This window comes from Xenopus laevis, chromosome 2S (genome assembly GCF_017654675.1).
Source record: "Xenopus laevis strain J_2021 chromosome 2S, Xenopus_laevis_v10.1, whole genome shotgun sequence".
Classification (NCBI taxonomy): Eukaryota; Metazoa; Chordata; class Amphibia; order Anura; family Pipidae; genus Xenopus; species Xenopus laevis.
In genome coordinates, this window is record NC_054374.1 from 133,120,109 (window position 1) to 133,142,181 (window position 22,073).

Sequence of the window (22,073 nt, forward strand, 5' to 3'; positions counted from 1 at the left end):
TAATGTTTTATTATTATTTAGAATAGGAAACAAAGTTAAGAATCGTTTGCTTAAATAGGACTCTACAGAAGAATGCCTTCCCACATTTCATAATGGGTTTCCAGAAAACAAGTCCCGTTATGTATAATGCTAACCATTAGATCAAATATAGCCTACAACTGTGCTATATATATTATGTAATTGCTGCATGCTCGTTTTGTTTTCTAAGGGCTCTAAGTGACGGGCATCTTTTTATGGGTTTGGTGTGCATCTTAGGGACACACCAAACCCATCTTAGGCACGGACGTTTTCAGCGCAATCCAAAGCGCTGCAACAAAACGATGTGTCAAATCGAATGCAACGGAAATAAGGTAAGAGATAGAAATGTCAGATAAAGTCGCAGCGTTGATCCGACGTGACACGACTTTCGGATGCAGACGCAGCGTGCAGCGTCTGCATCAGACAGTCGTGTCGCGTCAGATCAATGCAGTGACTTCATCTGTAATTCTGGGCCCGGTGGAATGCACCGATATCAACCATGTCCTTTTGAGCACTGAATGCATGCATTTCTATCACTGGAAAACTGGGCAGCAAACTGGAAAATTAGGTTCAGTGTTGATAAATGCAAAGTTATGCACTTTGGCAGAAATAATATAAATGCAAGTTATACACTAAACACCAATGTGTTGGGGGGGTTCCTTAATTTTGGAGATAACAGGTAGTCTAATTCTGGGCAGTGTCATTTTGTGGCTACTAAAGCAAATAAAGTTCTGTTTTGCATAAAAGGGCATTAACTCAAGGGATGAAAACATAATTTTGCCTCTTTATAGGTCCCTGGTGAGGCCTCATCTGGAGTATGCAGTGCAGTTTTGGACTCCAGTCCTTAAGAGGGATATAAATGAGCTGGAGAGAGTGCAGAGACTAAGTGCAACTAACTGTTACAATTTTGAGGGTAGAATGTCAAGGTTGGGGTTGTTATTTACTCTTCATTAGGGATGTAGCGAACGTCGGAAAAAAAGTTCGCGAACATATTCGCGAACTTGCGTCAAAAATGCGAACGGTTCGCGAACGTCGCGAACCCCATAGACTTCAATGGGAAGGCGAATTTTAAAAGCTAGAAAAGACATTTCTGGCCAGAAAAATGATTTTAAAGTTGTTTAAAGGGTGCAACGACCTGGACAGTGCCATGCCAGAGGGGGATCAAGGGCAAAAATGTTTCTAAAAAATCCATTGTTGACACAGCGCTGCGTTTTGTGCTGTAAAGGGCAGAAATCACACTACATTTCTAAACCTGTGTAATAAAATGCTTTAAAACGTCCGGCGTCTACATGCCAATCAAGTCGTGTAAAGGTTACAGCCTGTTCACACGCAAAGACGAAACGCGGTGCTTACTGCAACGCAAAAAGACGCAAAGAGCTTTAATGAATGATACCGTCAAGTGAGCAAATAATAGTTTTTAATTACTAGTTGCTTGTCACCTCCAGGATGTTCGTCCTGTTGGTGGCAATATTTCTGTAGTGGTGTGTTTAGCAGTCACCGTGCTTGTGCGCACGTGCACTGTCAGGCAGAGGTAATTCAATGTACAGTGAAGTGAACCAAAAAACACTGATTCTGCAGTGTGGGCCCAGTTTTGGTCTACTTTATTGATCACCTGCGGTGACCATAAAAGATGCGATTTTGCCACTGTTGCAGAACCCTGAAAAATTAGGCATGTGTACTTTCCTGAAAAATTATGTTTTTTTTGTCGCAGCCACTGAACCAGAAGTCCAGAAACAATATGCCATATAAATGCTGAAGATATTAATTTTTTTTTGTCGCAGCCACTGCAGCACAGAGGCCAGAAAAAATATGCCATATAAATGCAAACAATATTAATTTTTTTTTGTTGCAGCCACTGCAGCACAGAGGCCAGAAAAAATATGCCATATAAATGCAAACAATATTAATTTTTTTTGGTCGCAGCCACTGCAGCACAGAGGCCAGGAAAAATATGCCATATAAATGCTAACAATATAAATTTTTTTTGTCGCAGACACTGAAGCACAGAGGCCAGAAAAAATATGCCATATAAATGCTGAAAATATTCAATTTTTTTGGTCGCAGCCACTGAAGCACAGAGGCCATAAAAAATATGCCATATAAATGCTGAAAATATTCAGGTTTTTTTGTCGCAGCCACTGAAGCACAGAGGCCAGAAAAAATATGCCATATAAATGCTGAAAATATTCATTTTTTTGTCACAGCCACTGAAGCACAGAGGCCAGAAAAAATATGCCATATAAATGCTGAAAATATTCATTTTTTTGTCACAGCCACTGAAGCACAGAGGCCATAAAAAATATGCCATATAAATGCAGAAAATATTCTGTTTTTTTTGGTCGCAGCCACTGAAGCACAGAGGCCAGAAAAAATATGCCATATAAATGCTGAAAATATTCATTTTTTTGTCACAGCCACTGAAGCACAGAGGCCATAAAAAATATGCCATATAAATGCTGAAAATATTCTGTTTTTTTTGGTCGCAGCCACTGAAGCACAGAGGCCATAAAAAATATGCCATATAAATGCTGAAAATATTCATTTTTTTGTCACAGCCACTGAAGCACAGAGGCCAGAAAAAATATGCCATATAAATGCTGAAAATATTCATTTTTTTGTCACAGCCACTGAAGCACAGAGGCCAGAAAAAATATGCCATATAAATGCAGAAAATATTCTGTTTTTTTGGTCGCAGCCACTGAAGCACAGAGGCCAGAAAAAATATGCCATATAAATGCTGAAAATATTCATTTTTTTGTCACAGCCACTGAAGCACAGAGGCCAGAAAAAATATGCCATATAAATGCAGAAAATATTCTGTTTTTTTTGGTCGCAGCCACTGAAGCACAGAGGCCATAAAAAATATGCCATATAAATGCTGAAAATATTCATTTTTTTGTCACAGCCACTGAAGCACAGAGGCCATAAAAAATATGCCATATAAATGCTGAAAATATTCTGTTTTTTTTGGTCGCAGCCACTGAAGCACAGAGGCCAGAAAAAATATGCCATATAAATGCTGAAAATATTAATTTTTTTGTCACAGCCACTGAAGCACAGAGGCCAGAAAAAATATGCCATATAAATGCAGAAAATATTCTGTTTTTTTTGGTCGCAGCCACTGAAGCACAGAGGCCATAAAAAATATGCCATATAAATGCTGAAAATATTCAATTTTTTTGTCACAGCCACTGAAGCACAGAGGCCAGAAAAACTCAGGATTTACCTGGATTCAAATTAAACCAGTAGGGTTTGCACCCTAGTTTGTAACGGTGGTGGAGGGAGGAGGACGCTAAAGGACAGCTGTATGTGGAGTCATGAGGCGTGCAGAGAAGGACAGCTGCATGGGGAGTCAGAATCAGAAACTCAGCACAAGTCTTCCGGCGTGCAGTAACCCTCCGAGATCCACCCCTCATTCATTTTAATAAAGGTCAGGTAATCCACACTTTTGTGACCTAGGCGAGTTCTCTTCTCAGTTACAATCCCTCCTGCTGCACTGAAGGTCCTTTCTGAGAGGACACTTGAGGCGGGGCAAGACAAGAGGTTCATGGCAAATTGTGACAGCTCTGGCCACAGATCAAGCCTGCGCACCCAGTAGTCCAGGGGTTCATCGCTCCTCAGAGTGTCGATATCTGCAGTTAATGCCAGGTAGTCCGCTACCTGCCGGTCGAGGCGTTCTTTGAGGGTGGATCCCGAACGGTTCTGCCGCTGCCTTGGACTGAAAAACATTTGCATGTCTGACGTTACAGAGTGGCCAAAGTGCTTTGTCCTTGCAGGTGCGCTCGTGGCAGGATTACTGGCACCTCTGCCCCTGGAATGTTGATGAGTTCCTGAAGTGACATCACCCTTAAAAGCATTGTACAACATGTTTTGCAGGCTGGTTTCTAAATGCAGCATCCTTTCAGACTTGTGGTATGTTGGTAACATTTCTGCCACTTTATGCTTGTACCGAGGGTCTAGTAGAGTCGCGACCCAGTACAGGTCCTTCTCCTTAAGCCTCTTGATACGGGGGTCCTTCAACAGGCATGACAGCATGAAAGACCCCATTCTCACAAGGTTGGATGCAGAGGTATCCATCTCCGCTTCCTCGTTATCAAGGACTGCATCATCCACGGTCTCCTCCCCCAGCCACGTACAAGACCAGGGGTCCCCAAAAGGTCACCACTAGCCCCCTGGGAAGCCTGCTCCTGTTGGTCCTCCTCCTCCACAAAGCCACCTTCCTCCTCTGACTCCACTTCTGACACCTCTCCCTGCGTTGCAGCAGGTGCCTGGGTTCGTTCTGGTGATTCCGACCAGAAATCGTGCGCTTCCTGCTCCTCGTCACGCTGGTCTACAGCCTCATCTGTCACTCATCGCACGGCACGCTCCAGGAAGAAAGCGAAGGGTATTAGGTCGCTGATGGTGCCTTCGGTGCGACTGACAATATTTGTAACCTCTTCAAAAGGGCGCATGAGCCTGCAGGCATCGCGCATAAGCACCCAGTAACGGGGTAAAAAAATCCCCAGCTCTGCAGATCCAGTCCTACCACCCAGTTCAAACAGGTATTCGTTGACGGCTCTTTGTTGTTGCAGCAGACGTTCCAACATGAGGAGCGTTGAATTCCAGCGAGTCTGGCTGTCGCAAATCAAACGCCTGACTGGCATTTTGTACCGCTGCTGAATGTCAGCAAGGCGTGCCATGGCTGTGTAGGACCGTCTGAAATGGGCCGACACCTTCCTGGACTGCCTGAGAACGTCCTGGAATCCTGGGTACTTTGAGACAAAACGTTGTACTATTAAATTCAGAACATGTGCCATGCAGGGCACATGTGTTAAATTGCCCAGTCTCAGTGCTGCCAACAGATTGCTTCCATTGTCACACACCACTTTTCCGATCTTCAGTTGGTGTGGGGTCAGCCACCGATCGGCCTGTGACTGCAGAGATGACAGGAGTACAGATCCGGTATGGTTTTTGCTTTCCAGGCACGTCATCCCCAAGACAGCATGACAACGGCGTACCTGGCACGTCGAATAGCCTAGGGGGAGCTGGGGGTGCACAGGTGTGGAGGAGGAGGACCCAGCAGCAGAGGACGAAGAAGAGGAAGAAGACGAGGTAGAGAGCGAAGGAGGAGTAGAGGTGGTGGCAGAACCGCGTGCAATCCGTGGCGGTGACACCAACTCCACTGTCGTTGTTGAGCTACACATTCCCTGCTTCCCAGCCATTACCAAGTTCACCCAGTGGGCAGTGTAGGTGACATACCTGCCCTGACCATGCTTGGAGGACCATGCGTCAGTAGTCATATGGACCTTTGGCCCAACACTAAGTGACAGAGATGCGGTGACTTGGCTCTGCACATGGTGGTACAGGTGTGGTATTCCCTTTTTTGAAAAAAAATTGCGGCTGGGTACCTTCCACTGCGGTGTCCCAATTGCTACAAATTTGCGGAAGGCCTCAGAGTCCACCAGCTGGTATGGTAAAAGCTGGCGGGCTAAGAGTGCGGACAAGCCAGCTGTCAGACGCCGGGCAAGGGGGTGACTAGCAGACATTGGCTTCTTACGCTCAAACATGGCCCTCACAGAAACTTGGCTGGGGGCAGATGACTGGGAATGGGAACTGGTGGTCAAGGTGGAAGGCGGAGTGGAGGGTGGTTCAGACGGGTGAAGGACAGCAGAGGTAGAGCAGTAAGATGCTGGACCAGAAGGAGGGTGGCTTTTAGTTTGCCTGTTGCCTTTGAGGTGTTGCTCCCAAAGTGCTTTGTGCTTGCCGTTCATGTGCCTTCGCATAGAAGTTGTACCTATGTGGCTGTTGGGCTTCCCAAGACTCAGTTTCTGACTGCACTCATTGCAAATGACAACGCTTTTGTCAGAGGCACACACATTAAAAAAATCCCACACTGCTGACCTTTTTGAGGCTGGCAATCTGGCGGTAACAGTAGAAGTCGGCGGCGTTGGCGGCAATGGCGGGTGCGTTGGCCGGCTGACCACAGGTGCCGATACATGTTGTTGCCCTACTGTTCCCTGCGAGCTGTCCTCCCTGCTTCTTCTAAGTCTTATTCTCCTCCTGCCTCTCTGACTCTCCGTCTCTCCATCTGAACTATCCTCCTCTTCCTCTCTTCTACTGGGCACCCATAAAACATCAATCTCCTCATCCTCATTCTCCTCAGATGCATCAATTTCTTCTAACAGCTCACAGAAGGAAGCAGCAGCGGGGACCTCCTCGTCATCACTCATTATGTCCATCTCTGTTGTGTTCTCTGCCAGAATTAAATCTGGTGTAACGTCCTCATCTCCTTCATCTTCTTCTGCCAATAATGGTTGCGCATCACTCAGTTCAAGAAACTCATGTGAAAATAACTCCTCTGACTCCAGTGAAGAAGGGGCGCCGGTGGTGGAGGAAGTGTTACGTGGGGTGCCCATAGCAGTGGAGGATGAGGATGTTGTGGTAAAGTTAGAAACGGTAGAGGATGGGGTGTGCTGTGTAAGCCAGTCAACTACCTCTTCAGCATTTTGGGAGTTCAGGGTCATTGCCTTTTTAAAACTGGGCAATTTCCTAGGGCCACAGGATAGCATAGCAGCACGGCCCCTTGTGCCTCTGCGTGGCGGCCTGCCTCTGCCTGGCATTATTTTTAAAACAACAACAACAACAACTCAGGTGGTGTTTCTAGAGACGGTATTATTATTGATATTTAGACAGAATGTGAACAAGCTCACACAGCTAGATGGGAGTTGTTTGAAAATGAAGAAGAAGAACACACTGGGCAAACAAGGCCTACAAGGTCAACGTATACACTACTACAGCAGTGGATACGGAATATATTATTGCTGCCTGAAAAACGTCACTCGGGTGGTGTTGCTAGAGACGGTATTATTATTGATATTTAGACAGAATGTGAACAAGCTCACACAGCTAGATGGTTGTTCTTTGAATATGAAGAACACACTGAGTAAATAATGCCTACAAGGTTAACGTATACACTACTACAGCAGTGGATACGGAATATATTATTGCTGCCTGAAAAACGTCACTCGGGTGGTGTTTCTAGAGACGGTATTATTATTGATATTTAGACAGAATGTGAAAAAGCTCACACAGCTAAGTGGCAGTGGTTTGAAAATGAAGAAGAAGAACACACTGGGCAAACAAGGCCTACAAGGTCAACGTATACACTACTACAGCAGTGGATACGGAATATATTATTGCTGCCTGAAAAACGTCACTTGGGTGGTGTTGCTAGAGACGGTATTATTATTGATATTTAGACAGAATGTGAACAAGCTCACACAGCTAGATGGTTGTTGTTTGAATATGAAGAACACACTGAGTAAATAATGCCTACAAGGTTAACGTATACACTACTACAGCAGTGGATACGGAATATATTATTGCTGCCTGAAAAACGTCACTCGGGTGGTGTTTCTAGAGACGGTATTATTATTGATATTTAGACAGAATGTGAACAAGCTCACACAGCTAGATGGTTGTTGTTTGAATATGAAGAACACACTGAGTAAATAATGCCTACAAGGTTAACGTATACACTACTACAGCAGTGGATACGGAATATATTATTGCTGCCTGAAAAACGTCACTCGGGTGGTGTTTCTAGAGACGGTATTATTATTGATATTTAGACAGAATGTGAACAAGCTCACACAGCTAGATGGTTGTTGTTTGAAAATGAAGAAGAAGAACACACTGGGCAAACAAGGCCTACAAGGTCAACGTATACACTACTACAGCAGTGGATACGGAATATATTATTGCTGCCTGAAAAACGTCACTCGGGTGGTGTTGCTAGAGACGGTATTATTATTGATATTTAGACAGAATGTGAACAAGCTCACACAGCTAGATGGTTGTTGTTTGAAAATGAAGAAGAAGAACACACTGGGCAAACAAGGCCTACAAGGTCAACGTATACACTACTACAGCAGTGGATACGGAATATATTATTGCTGCCTGAAAAATGTCACTCGGGTGGTGTTGCTAGAGACGGTATTATTATTGATATTTAGACAGAATGTGAACAAGCTCACACAGCTAGATGGTTGTTGTTTGAAAATGAAGAACACACTGAGCAAATAATGCCTACAAGGTTAACGTATACACTACTACAGCAGTGGATACGGAATATATTATTGCTGCCTGAAAAACGTCACTCGGGTGGTGTTGCTAGAGACGGTATTATTATTGATATTTAGACAGAATGTGAACAAGCTCACACAGCTAGATGGTTGTTGTTTGAATATGAAGAACACACTGAGTAAATAATGCCTACAAGGTTAACGTATACACTACTACAGCAGTGGATACGGAATATATTATTGCTGCCTGAAAAACGTCACTCGGGTGGTGTTTCTAGAGACGGTATTATTATTGATATTTAGACAGAATGTGAACAAGCTCACACAGCTAGATGGTTGTTGTTTGAAAATGAAGAAGAAGAACACACTGGGCAAACAAGGCCTACAAGGTCAACGTATACACTACTACAGCAGTGGATACGGAATATATTATTGCTGCCTGAAAAACGTCACTCGGGTGGTGTTTCTAGAGACGGTATTATTATTGATATTTAGACAGAATGTGAACAAGCTCACACAGCTAGATGGTTGTTGTTTGAAAATGAAGAACACACTGAGCAAATAATGCCTACAAGGTTAACGTATACACTACTACAGCAGTGGATACGGAATATATTATTGCTGCCTGAAAAACGTCACTCGGGTGGTGTTTCTAGAGACGGTATTATTATTGATATTTAGACAGAATGTGAAAAAGCTCACACAGCTAAGTGGCAGTGGTTTGAAAATGAAGAAGAAGAACACACTGGGCAAACAAGGCCTACAAGGTCAACGTATACACTACTACAGAAGTGGATACGGAATATATTATTGCTGCCTGAAAAACGTCACTCGGGTGGTGTTTCTAGAGACGGTATTATTATTGATATTTAGACAGAATGTGAACAAGCTCACACAGCTAGATGGTTGTTGTTTGAAAATGAAGAACACACTGAGCAAATAATGCCTACAAGGTTAACGTATACACTACTACAGCAGTGGATACGATATATATGATTGCTGCCTGAAAAACGTCACTCGGGTGGTGTTTCTAGAGACGGTATTATTATTGATATTTAGACAGAATGTGAACAAGCTCACACAGCTAGATGGTTGTTGTTTGAAAATGAAGAACACACTGAGCAAATAATGCCTACAAGGTTAACGTATACACTACTACAGCAGTGGATACGGAATATATTATTGCTGCCTGAAAAACGTCACTCGGGTGGTGTTTCTAGAGACGGTATTATTATTGATATTTAGACAGAATGTGAACAAGCTCACACAGCTAGATGGTTGTTGTTTGAAAATGAAGAACACACTGAGCAAATAATGCCTGCAAGTGCACTACTATTGGTGCACTACTATGAAGAACAGCAACAGCACTGTACACGTTAAAGAACAGTAAGATAAGTAAAAGAAAAAAAAAATTATGTATATTAAAAAAAATATTTTTCTCGGGTTGGTGCTGCTGAACTACTAGGAGCAGCACAGTAGCACACCAGTCCCACTCCCCAACACTGCTAGACTAATAGCACTGGGCTTATAGTAGCAACTAGCAAAGTAAAAAAACAAAAAAGAAAATAAAAGCAGTCCTTACAAGGACTATTGGGTTATTACAGCAGTCAGCAGATGAGATCAGAAGAGATCAGTGCCCACAGCAGCTACATACAGAGCACTGCAGTAGAAGGTAGATTACTAGCCAGCAAAGCTACCCTAAAATGTCCCTCAAATCCCTGCAGACTTCTATCCCTCCAATACAGAGCAGTATCAAGTAGATTACTAGCCAGCAAACTTACTATCAACTGTCCCTCAAAGAAATCAGTGAAATCAGTAACAGCTCTCTCCCTACACTAGCTCTTGCAAGCACACACAGGCAGAATGAAAAAACGCTGCAGGGCTTCAGTTTATATATGGAAGGGGAGTGGTTCAGGGGGTGTGGGGGTGGTCCAGGAGGGAGAGCTTCCTGATTGGCTGCCATGTATCTGCTGGTCTGGGGTGAGAGGTCAAAAAAAAGCGCCAGGTAAGGCGAACCCAAAATGGCGAACGTCGCGCGATGTTCGCGAACATTCGGCGAGCGCGAACAGCCGATGTTCGCGCGAACAAGTTCGCCGGCGAACAGTCCGCTACATCCCTACTCTTCATTCTTCAAGTGCATTAGAGGACATTATAGAGAAATAGCAGGAGATCTTTTTTCCCATAAAGAGGATCACCACATCAGAGGCCACCCCTTCAGACTACAGGAAAAGAACATTCATTTGAAGCATAGTGAGGGCAGTGAGGTTGTGAAATGCTCCTGCCGGTCATGCAGATTCTATTAATGCCTTTAAGAGGGATTGGATAATTTCTTGAACAAGCATAACATAGGCAAAGGTGATACAGGTATATGATCCATTATTCAGAAACTAATATTATTTCCGTTATTCCGCCTTCTCCCATAGACTCCTTTCTATCCAAACAATCCAAATTTTTTTAAAAAATGATTTCCTTTTTCTCTGTAATAATAAAACAGTATCTTGTACTTGATCTAAACGGAGACACAATTAATCCTTATTGGGTTTATTTAATGTTTACATGATTTTCGAGTAGACTAAAGGTGTGAAGATCCAAATGATGGAAAGATCCATTATCCAGAAAACTCCAGGTCCCAAGCACTCTGGATACCAGGTCCCATACCTGTACTAAAATCTACAATTATACATATAGTTATTGGTATGTGCAGTTTATGTGAGTGTATTGAGGGGTCAGTGTGAGTGTGTAGAATATGCTACAAGTGTGTAAAATTCTGAGCACAGCAGAAGTGCTCCTATCATGGTCTTCTTGATCATGCAAAATGCACTAATCTCAATGTTATTAAAGGTCCTGGAGAATCTGCTAATCATGTAATTTTGGGGTGTGGAAAATGCATTTTCAATCATGTCATTTGGGCAATGTAGAGTGCTTTTCCATATTACAGCCCTTTGAATATAGTTATAGCCTGTAGACTATATTTTTTGCCTCTGTGCTGATAAATTATATGTGTCTCCCACTTACAAGGCTACCAAGAGCATATGCTTTATTCTTTTTTCTAATCTCGGTAGAAGGCAAATGAGGTTTGTATGCACTGCCATAAATGTGTGTAAGTCCCTCTCTAGATGGATTCAGTTGGAATGTGTGTGGGTTGACCTTGCAGGGGCTCTGCCCACAAGAAACAGTCGGTAGCCTAATCATAAAAGAACAAAATAAAGGCTCTCTGCTGCATCTCAACATTCACTTCCATTTGCTGTTATTTGCAGAAAGCAATTGTAACAATTAAGGTGCTCACTTAAGAGAGACTGTGTAGGTGTCTGTTATTTGCTATTGCAGCGCATTAGCTAATAAAAGGGTAACAAATTAGCTGTTCTAGGACGGTAATTATTGCATGGAGGGTGCACATTAACCCTTTTACAAATAAATATCTGGGTTATGGCAACCAAGGTCTTCCACTGGTTAAAACTCTGTTACCAATAGGCACCGGTTAAAATATATTCTTGAACAATGATTTATTTTGGTTTCTGGTAAACAGAAAATAGGTACTGGTACCTGAGTAGCAGATGATATGCTCAATTTTTAGGTTGTGTTTAAAACGCTCATAAAGCTCCCCTTGGAGCTACTGAAGAGTAAGGGGTTAATGTTATAATCTGCAAAGCCAGAAAAGGAACTTAACTCAGCCTCGTTGTCTGATATTTTAATTAAAGAAGTAAAACAATTGAGACTGAGGTCATCTGTGGCCCTGCTTGATTAATTACATATATATTTATTATTAGAGCTTCATGCACATGTTATGTCTGCACATGTGTTGCAATATAAGTGTGTGTGTTGGTCTTAGGGCTGAACTCCAGGAGCATTTTCTGACGGATGGTGTCGCCGTGATAAAACACAGACGACAAGTCGGATGTATCGAAATATAATGGGACTGATAGAAAAAAACACAGGCATAAACTACACACAACAAGACTGTCGGATGAAGATGCAGAATGTGGCATTCACATCCGACAGTTGTGTCATGTCGGATGGAATATCCCCATTTAGACCCATTATAATTGGATGCATCTGACTACCTCTGACTTGTTCTGACTTGGCCTGCATTTTATCTCGCCACCACCATTCGTCAGAAAACACTCTTGGAGTTCAGGCGTTAGGGATATATATTTTCCGAAGGTCATCAGGAAATAATTCCATTTTTTGCCTATAGGACAACCATGCAGGAGAAATATAGAATATCAGATTAATTTATAGACGTGTGGATCATTTAACTGCCACCTATTTTAGAAAATTACTCACAAAACATTGGGTTATGAAATAAAAGCACAACGTTTACTCAGGAGCAGTAACCAATAGCCACCAATCAGCAGGTAGAATTTACTGGTCACCTGTTTAAAAGCAAACATCTTATTGGTTGCTATGGGTTACTGCTCTTGAGGAAACTTAGCACCTTTTATTACATATGGGAGTTTGACACCTTCAAATATTAAAATAAGAAGCCTTGGGTTCAATTCTCACATAAGATTTTTATTTGATAAAAAGATGTAATATCCCGGTTCCTTTAGTATTAATCTTAGGGGCAGTGATTAGTACAGTGTGGTGACTGCTCCTAAATATTTTTCTTATAATAAGACAAAAAAAACAAAAAACAAATAGGGAAGCATTTCTAGCACTGTGCATCAGATTATTTATCAGTTCATGCAAATATTCCAAGAGGAGGTGATGTTTGTAGTCATATTTTTTATAAGAGTTGTATAGTTATTAAATCATTCAATAATGATCTTGTGTAAAGCCAAATTTCATGTTTTTGCTTTAGGGCACTGCATAGGATAATATAAATATTATATAGCCCTAATTCAGTTAATGCCACATTGCGTATTGTGTTTACCTGTTTAATTGGCAGAGCTCGACCCCCACCAACACCATCTCCCCGATTATCAAAACTTCTCTTCTCCAAATCACTTCCCCTTCGATTCTGCAAAGATGATTTTATAAGTCAGTTACCTAACAAGAAAAGGGACAAAGTTCGTGGACCCAAAGTGTAGTACAGCCATTCTCTTCAGCCAAAGCTTTTTGTTAATAAATGGATGGTTGAAAAGGGTATTTAGGCATCACAGTCTGCATTTGGTTTGTATGAAAGTCTCATGGTATTGAGCTCTACCCAGTTATGATACGTAATCATTTTGGAATGTGTAGGTCATAGGGATAAACCAACAGGGGACAGAGCAGCAGGGTAGTGTAGCATGCTAGTTATCTCTTAAGGACACTGATTAAGGTAAACCAAGAGTTTCTGCTTTCTCAAACGTAAAGTAAATATTTTTTTTATTCATTATGGCTGCAATGCAGAACTTTGTAGACAATCTTTTATATATATATATATATATATATATATATATATATATATATATATATATATATATATATATATATATATATATATATATATATATATATATTATAGACACCATGGATTTGTGTGCATGTAATCCAGTGCAACGTGAAGAATGTGGCTTTCATCTGAAAATGGAATAGCTGCAAAGGCTCCCATGGTCCTTAAGGGGCACAATCTAGCTGTACTAGCTGCTCTAGTTGTTGCAGTTGTACCATTGGTAATTATCCCCACAATTACCCATACTCTGAAAATATGTGTGTTGACAAAGTATGAATGCTTTGTTAAATTAAGGGCTGGACTTAAAGGGGACCTACTTCCCTGGTGCTGTTCCCCCTGATTGCCGGCACTAGGGACTGGATGGGTGGGAGATTCAAACACCTCTCAAGATCTCCCTCCTAGTAACCATTTCGGATGCAGCCAAACTTTGTCACCCTAGGTCGGGGTCTTTGTGGCCTGTCCATAAATCTGGGCCTGTTTAAATTATCAGTATATTTAACCTTTCAGATTATATGTTCAATGATAGAGACAGAATAATCTTTTAACATAACAAAGGATGAAAATAATTTATTCAAAAAATAGAATTTAGGCCATGATGTGCTGGACTCCCGCAAGGACCCCTTCGAAATGTATATAGTTTATTTTAAAAAATGAGAAATTATTGCAATGTGAAAGCTGATACCAATTCAAATTCCTGTATTATTTGTGTCAAGGACCCTAAAACTGCAGTACAGCAACATTTTTCAAACAGCAACCTTTACCCTTTAATGAACTAACTAAAGGATGTGTGGGGGATGCTGGAATCGGTAGTTTAACAACAGCTTAAACTTCATCGGGGGAGCGATGGCAGCACCTAGATAAAAGGCAAAACTGGAGGGCAGTATTACTAAACTCTTGAATAATTAGAAAAAAATGTTAACTGATTGTCTAGGAATGTTATGGTCTAGATTAAACCAAAATTAATTTTAATGTAAACTAAACTTTTAGGAGTTAAGGGCTCAACCAGCTTTGTTAATAATTTTTCAACTTTGCTTTAGACGAAACAATTTTTCAAACCTTTTCAAACCTCTTTACCTAAGTGATTCCTTTTTTCCTTCTGCCGAAAAATATTCAGAAAGTCAAGAATGCTGGGGAGAATGTTTCCCTCATTTGCTGAGAAGCAGCAACGTCTACACATAAAATACAGTTTTCTTATTTTGTTCACTTACTGTAAATAAGCTTGTGCGCCTCTTAGCACCCCGATTGAGGGACGTGGGTGTACTAACCCCAATGGACACCTCGCTTCGTAGTTCTCTGTGACTGATGTTTGGCGTGGAAGGCAGTGATGATGAATAATCATTTGTTGTTCCTCCATTACTTGCCTGTAACAATAATAATATACAATTAGCATGACAATTTCATTATCTAACATATTACAGTGAGTATATACAGATAAATAGACACAGATGCAAGCACCAACACATGTTAGTTTGCAGGGTTTGATGCATCAATTCAGTTCAGATCAATACAACACACCCTCTTTTCCACTGTCAAGGCCAAAAAAAAGGGAAAGACAGCCCTAGAGCATCCTAGAGCATGAATGAGTGATGCAAGCGGTCCATGGGCACATACAGTATCAATTCTTTCATGGACTCATTTAATCTCCTTACACCTTTTTCAAGTTAACAAGTAAAAAAGGTGCTAGGTGCAAAAAAATATAACACATTTTTTGTGTTTGATGTGTTAATGTACTTTTGGACCTGGAAGTTGTGTCTAGCATAGGAGTACTTCTTAAAAATGAGTATGGTTAGGAATGCCATATTGTATAAACTGAACTTAATGAACCAACCTAAAAGGTTCAGCATCTCTGTAGTAGTAATGATTCATGCCTTCAAAGTTGTCACAGGAGTTTCATGCTCAATGGGCTCTGAGCAGTTGTTGAGAAGCTAAGCTTAATGTTCTCCACAAATGATCGAGCAGAAAATGAGTTTTGCCTGTCATATAGGCTGATCTACAGGGCTGATTTTTTAATCTGATGCTAATTGTGTTGGTTTTTGAACTGCCAAGTACCAATGTGAAATATATATTATATACAGGTATGGGACCCACTATCAGGATACCCATTATCCAGAAAACTCCGAATTACAGAATGGTCATCTCCCATAGACTCTATTTTATTTAAATAATTAAAATTTTAAAATACTATTTCCTTTTTCACTATAATAATAGAACAGTTAACAGTACCTTGTACTTGATCCAAACTAAGATATAATTAATCTTAAGGGAGGATTTATTTAGGGGGTTATTTATTAAGATCCAAATTTGACATGATTTTCCCTTATTTATCAATAAAAAACCTAGAACAAATCAGGGGAAAACCCCAACTTTTTCAGATTGACAAACGAAAAACACGAATTCTTCTTGTTGGATGTCGAAAAACCATGAAAAATGTGTGTTTTTGTAACTATAAGTTACCTTGGTGGTCCAGTGGCTTACCCTATCCACGATGACGTTATTGCGCTATGGCGCAAAATTCTAATTTTATAAAAGGGGATTTGTGTGTTTAGGACTTTGCCCATTGTTAGGTTCCTGGGTGCTTATACTACTGATTCCTGTTTGATCTACTGTGTTGACCCTTGCCTGCCTGTTTGACTCCTCTGACCTCTCCAATCCGGACCCTTGCCTGCCTGTTAACTCTGAACTCTCAAATCCTGACCATTTGCCGGTCCAGGAACTATTCTACACTCACCAACTCTGATTCCGGCCTGTCTGACTATTCTACTCTGCTTGTGCTGGCCCAGCCTGCCTGTTCCTCCTGTGTTGTCTGGCCTGCCCTCCTGAGGTGTTCTTCCATTGCAGTATCCTGGTGAGACAAATGTGCCCCTTTGCTCATCCAGAACCGTTAGCTTTGCTCCTCTCTCAAATAAGACCTGGCGGCATCCAATTAGCAGAGGGCTCCTCCCGAGGGGAAAGGCGGTGGTTATAGGCGGAAGTGAGAGCCAAGACCAGGGAGCTTAGCTTGGGTTCTGGATTTAGGGTGCCGATATGTGACAATTTTCATGGAAAAACCAGCATCAAACCCTGAACATTTAGTGCGGGTTAAAACATCTTCAAATGGTTAAGGGGACATCTGCCATTGACATATGCTTTTGACAGCAGCATTTGCTTAACTCCTGGTTGTTACTTTTTTAACAATTTAGCAAAAAGTCTTAGTTCCCCAGCAAAGACAGTTATGTTAATCAGCTGCCTTTTCTTACATTTTTTAACAAAAAACTGTAATACAATGCAAGTCAAGGCAGAGTTTATATACCTGCACTGATATTGCAATGGATCCAGAAGAGTGAATTGGAGAGCTTGGTAATGACTTGCATGACAGGAGTTGTTGCTGTCTCTTTATTGCAACCATCTTCTGAGCAACTGCAATGAAAAAACACACAAGTGAACCTAAAATATCCATAACAACCTAATCACATGTTGCATTTACAGTACAATTAATGGATTATCAAGGTGAGATATTTTGTCTCAGTTTAACAAAAAGTAAGAGTAGCCATACATTGGGGAGTGACATGCACACTCATGATCAGATCAAGAGCCAAACACAGATTTTCACACAGATTTTTCAATAATTTCTGGTATGTATAATTTTAAATCTGATTAATTTAGTGCTGTTTTGTAAGCATATATTCAGAAAGTTAATATATAAGCCTTCGGTGGTCAGTCTACTATGTTAGCAAGAGCCCTGGCCAGTGCTATGAGTTTGTGACTCCACTCACCTTCATTAAACACCCGATCAACATTGAGTCCATAGGTGGCACAGGTCTCATAGTAAACACAGCGTTTTATGTCACTGCAGAGACCTCTAGCGCGCACATCTTCTACCACTCTTTTATTGTTTGCACTAATTTTATCTGGAAGGAAAAGACAAAGGTGAGTTCATAACCATAAACTCAATAACATTTGCCAGCGAAAAATCCCAACTAGGATTAAGGAAGCACCCAGTTGTATCAACCACATAAGTACTGCAGAATCATTAGGAAGAATAGTCATCTTTTCACAGATTTTTAGGCACGGCCCACAAAAATAATATAAGGCTCTGCTAGGGCTAAAACCCAGGAGCTCTCTCTAGGGTTGTTGGCTGCTCTTTTTAACCAATGGGTCAGGAGAGCAGCCAGTAGGTTGATCTCCCTTCCTCTTGTTTCCCTGGCTGTGTTGCATCACCCAGGCAGTCTTATTGGTTGGGTGGGGTCAGTCAATCAGGGCTGACTCTGCCCAGCCCTCCTCACAGCCTGTACTTGACCATTGGCCTGTGTTCCTGAGCACTGTGGCATGTACCTAGCTCTGGCTCCTGTCTCCACCTTATCTCGTTCCTGTTCTGTTGTTGTTTCCTGCCCTAATCCTGCACCCTGACCATTTCTTGTTCTCAAATCCTGCTCTTATTCTGTTCCTACTACTATTCTTGCTTCAATGTATCCCTATTCCTCTTCACCGGCACCGTCTTTAAGCCTATTCCTGATTCTTAGTCTGCACTGTCCTGCTCCAGTCTGTCACCAGTTCTCCACATTTTTCACTGACTTAAATGGCCATTTGAATATTTATTTGTATACTGTCTTAATAATTTAATCACAGCCTAATAAAATTCACAAACCTTGAAAGTACCTTAAGCGCCACATTTTTGCTAGGTTTGAAATCCTTGTAATTTTACCTTGAGTCCCAACAAGTGCAATAGCGATGTCTGAGACATTGCGATAGTTTGCCAGAAGAGCATAATACTGGAATATATCTTGAAAGCTTGCCTCATTCTCCAGGCTGAACACAAAAATGACGGCATCCACCCAGTTGGCAAACTAAGAGGAAAGACCAGTGAGGTTAAATCAATAGGCAATCTTTTACAGAGCATAGGAAGTAGCAATATCTGGCATATTCCTTCCCCTAGGGAAGCATCAGGATACACTGTAATCATTAAATATTTTTTTAGAGAATCTTGATGGCTGAACTCACTGACACTAGTCTGATGACTGTAACGCAAAGGGAAAAGTGTAGCTTTAGGGGTTATAATAAAACCCATACATTGAGTATAACCATAGTGAATTTACTAACTTTTAAGAGGTAACAGAGCCAAGACCATAGTATGTAAAAACCAAATCAAAGAATGAAACTAGAGTGACACTCAGTGCTGCAGTATATATATATATATATATATATATATATATATATATATATATATATATATATATATATATATATATATATATATATATATATAAATATATATAAATGATCTGTTATATTCTATTCAAACAATAGGCACCAAACTAATGATTGCATAACCGCATGCCATCCTTTATTCATACATAAGAGCATTATCTCTGGGGAAATTAATTCACTCCCAAGACACTACAAATTCTTTAAAACCTCCTCTGTATTGTATTTCATTGATAACAGTTTTTCAGGGAGCGTGAACCCAACAGGCTGATTTTACACAACCTCACTGCTCAAATATAATACATGAGCTGGGATTTCTTCTGCTTGCATTGATAGCATTCCTTCAAGAGAAGTGTTCAGTTATAATCCTGTACAGACAGTTTGCGAACATTCTTAAAAAGGAACCGTCAATTATTTGGCTTTCAGAGAGAAGCTGGGTAGTTGAAGCGCAGTGTTCCCCAACCAGTGGCTCATGAGCAATATGTTGCTTGGATGTTGCTCCTAGTGACTAGAGATGTCGCGAACTGTTCGCCGGCGAACTTGTTCGCGCGAACATCGGGTGTTCGCGCTCGCCGGAAGTTCGCGAACGTCGCGCGACGTTCGCCATTTTGGGTTCGCCATTGTTGGCGCTTTTTTTTGCCCTCTCATCCCAGACCAGCAGGTACATGGCAGCCAATCAGGAAGCTCTCCCCTGGACCACTCCCCTTCCCTATAAAAACCGAAGCCCTGCAGCGTTTTTTCACTCTGCCTGTGTGTGCTGAAGAGATAGTGTAGGGAGAGAGCTGCTGCCTGTTAGTGATTTCAGGGACAGTTGAAAGTTTGCTGGCTAGTAATCGTTTTGATACTGCTCTGTTATTGGAGGGACAGAAGTCTGCAGGGGTTTGAGGGACATTTAAGCTTAGGTAGCTTTGCTGGCTAGTAATCTACCTTCTACTGCAGTGCTCTGTATGTAGCTGCTGTGGGCAGCTGTCCTGCTTCTGATCTCATCTGCTGACTGCTGCAATAACAGTAGTCCTTGTAAGGACTGCTTTTATTTATTTTTTTGTTGTTTTACTACTACTACTACTACTACTATAAGAGCCCAGTGCTATTAGTCTAGCAGTGTTGGGGAGTGGGACTGGTGTGCTAATCTGCTGCTCCTAGTAGTTCAGCAGCACCAACTTTAATTTTTTTTTTTAATATTCATTTTTTTTTTATTTTACTTTTTTTTATTTTACTACCGCTGTAGTAGTGTATAAGTTGACCTTTTAGGCATTATTTGCCCTGTAGGCATTATTTGCACACTGTTTTCTTCAACCCGCCATCTAGCTGTGTGACCTTGTTCACATTCTGTCTAAATATCCATAATATTACCGTCTCCAGAAAAAACACCGGAGTGACTTTTTTCAAGCAGCCATAATATATTTTACGTAATCCGTATCCACCGCTGTAGTAGTGTATACGTTGACCTTGTAGGCATTATTTGCACAGTGTTTTCTTCAACCCGCCATCTAGCTGTGTGAGCTTGTTCACATTTTGTCTAAATATTGATAATATTATCGTCTCTAGAAAAACCACTTGAGTTACTTTTTTTCAAGCAGCATTCATATATTTTACGTAATCCGTATCCACCGCTGTAGTAGTGTATACGTTGACCTTGTAGGCATTATTTGCACACTGTTTTCTTCAACCCGCCATCTAGCTGTGTGACCTTGTTCACATTTTGTCTAAATATTGATAATATTATCGTCTCTAGAAAAACCACTTGAGTTACTTTTTTTCAAGCAGCATTCATATATTTTACGTAATCCGTATCCACCGCTGTAGTAGTGTATACGTTGACCTTGTAGGCATTATTTGCACACTGTTTTCTTCAACCCGCCATCTAGCTGTGTGACCTTGTTCACATTCTGTCTAAATATCCATAATATTACCGTCTCCAGAAAAAACACCGGAGTGACTTTTTTCAAGCAGCCATAATATATTTTACGTAATCCGTATCCACCGCTTTAGTAGTGTATACGTTGACCTTGTAGGCATTATTTGCACAGTGTTTTCTTCAACCCGCCATCTAGCTGTGTGAGCTTGTTCACATTTTGTCTAAATATTGATAATATTATCGTCTCTAGAAAAACCACTTGAGTTACTTTTTTCAAGCAGCATTCATATATTTTACGTAATCCGTATCCACCGCTGTAGTAGTGTATACGTTGACCTTGTAGGCATTATTTGCACACTGTTTTCTTCAACCCGCCATCTAGCTGTGTGACCTTGTTCACATTTTGTCTAAATATTGATAATATTATCGTCTCTAGAAAAACCACTTGAGTTACTTTTTTTCAAGCAGCATTCATATATTTTACGTAATCCGTATCCACCGCTGTAGTAGTGTATACGTTGACCTTGTAGGCATTATTTGCACACTGTTTTCTTCAACCCGCCATCTAGCTGTGTGACCTTGTTCACATTCTGTCTAAATATCCATAATATTACCGTCTCCAGAAAAAACACCGGAGTGACTTTTTTCAAGCAGCCATAATATATTTTACGTAATCCGTATCCACCGCTGTAGTAGTGTATACGTTGACCTTGTAGGCATTATTTGCACAGTGTTTTCTTCAACCCGCCATCTAGCTGTGTGAGCTTGTTCACATTTTGTCTAAATATTGATAATATTATCGTCTCTAGAAAAACCACTTGAGTTACTTTTTTCAAGCAGCATTCATATATTTTACGTAATCCGTATCCACCGCTGTAGTAGTGTATACGTTGACCTTGTAGGCATTATTTGCACACTGTTTTCTTCAACCCGCCATCTAGCTGTGTGACCTAGTTCACATTCTGTCTAAATATCCATAATATTACCGTCTCCAGAAAAAACACCGGAGTGACTTTTTTCAAGCAGCCATAATATATTTTACGTAATCCGTATCCACCGCTGTAGTAGTGTATACGTTGACCTTGTAGGCATTATTTGCACAGTGTTTTCTTCAACCCGCCATCTAGCTGTGTGAGCTTGTTCACATTTTGTCTAAATATTGATAATATTATCGTCTCTAGAAAAACCACTTGAGTTACTTTTTTTCAAGCAGCATTCATATATTTACGTAATCCGTATCCACCACTGTAGTAGTGTATACGTTGACCTTGTAGGCATTATTTGCACACTGTTTTCTTCAAACTGCCATCTAGCTGTGTGTATTATCGTTTCCAGAAAAACCAACTGAGTTTTTGTTGTTGTTGTTTTTTTTAAAAATAATGCCAGGCAAAGGCAGGCCGCCACGCAGAGGCCGTGCTGCTATGCAATCCTGTGGCCCTAGCAAATTGCCCAGTTTTAAAAAGCCAATGACCCTGAACTCCCAAAATGCTGAAGAGGTAGTTGACTGGCTTACACAGCACACCCCATCCTCTACCGTTTCTAACTTTACCACAACATCCTCCTCATCCTCCACTGCTAT

At 41.1% G+C, this 22,073-nt stretch overlaps 1 protein-coding gene across 2 annotated transcripts in view; it reads right to left on the reverse strand.

The window, feature by feature from the left end:
* Positions 1-22,073, reverse strand: part of LOC108709870 (arf-GAP with GTPase, ANK repeat and PH domain-containing protein 2) — a 98,319-nt gene that overhangs the window by 14,324 nt on the left and 61,922 nt on the right. For both annotated transcript variants that reach the window (XM_041584436.1, XM_018250096.2), the window contains exons 5-9: positions 18,137-18,278; positions 17,208-17,342; positions 16,745-16,851; positions 14,664-14,816; positions 12,955-13,041 (exon numbers count right to left, since the gene is read on the reverse strand). In XM_041584436.1, coding sequence (XP_041440370.1) covers positions 12,955-13,041; positions 14,664-14,816; positions 16,745-16,851; positions 17,208-17,342; positions 18,137-18,278 — 624 coding nt within the window. The remainder of the gene's footprint in view (positions 1-12,954; positions 13,042-14,663; positions 14,817-16,744; positions 16,852-17,207; positions 17,343-18,136; positions 18,279-22,073) is intronic.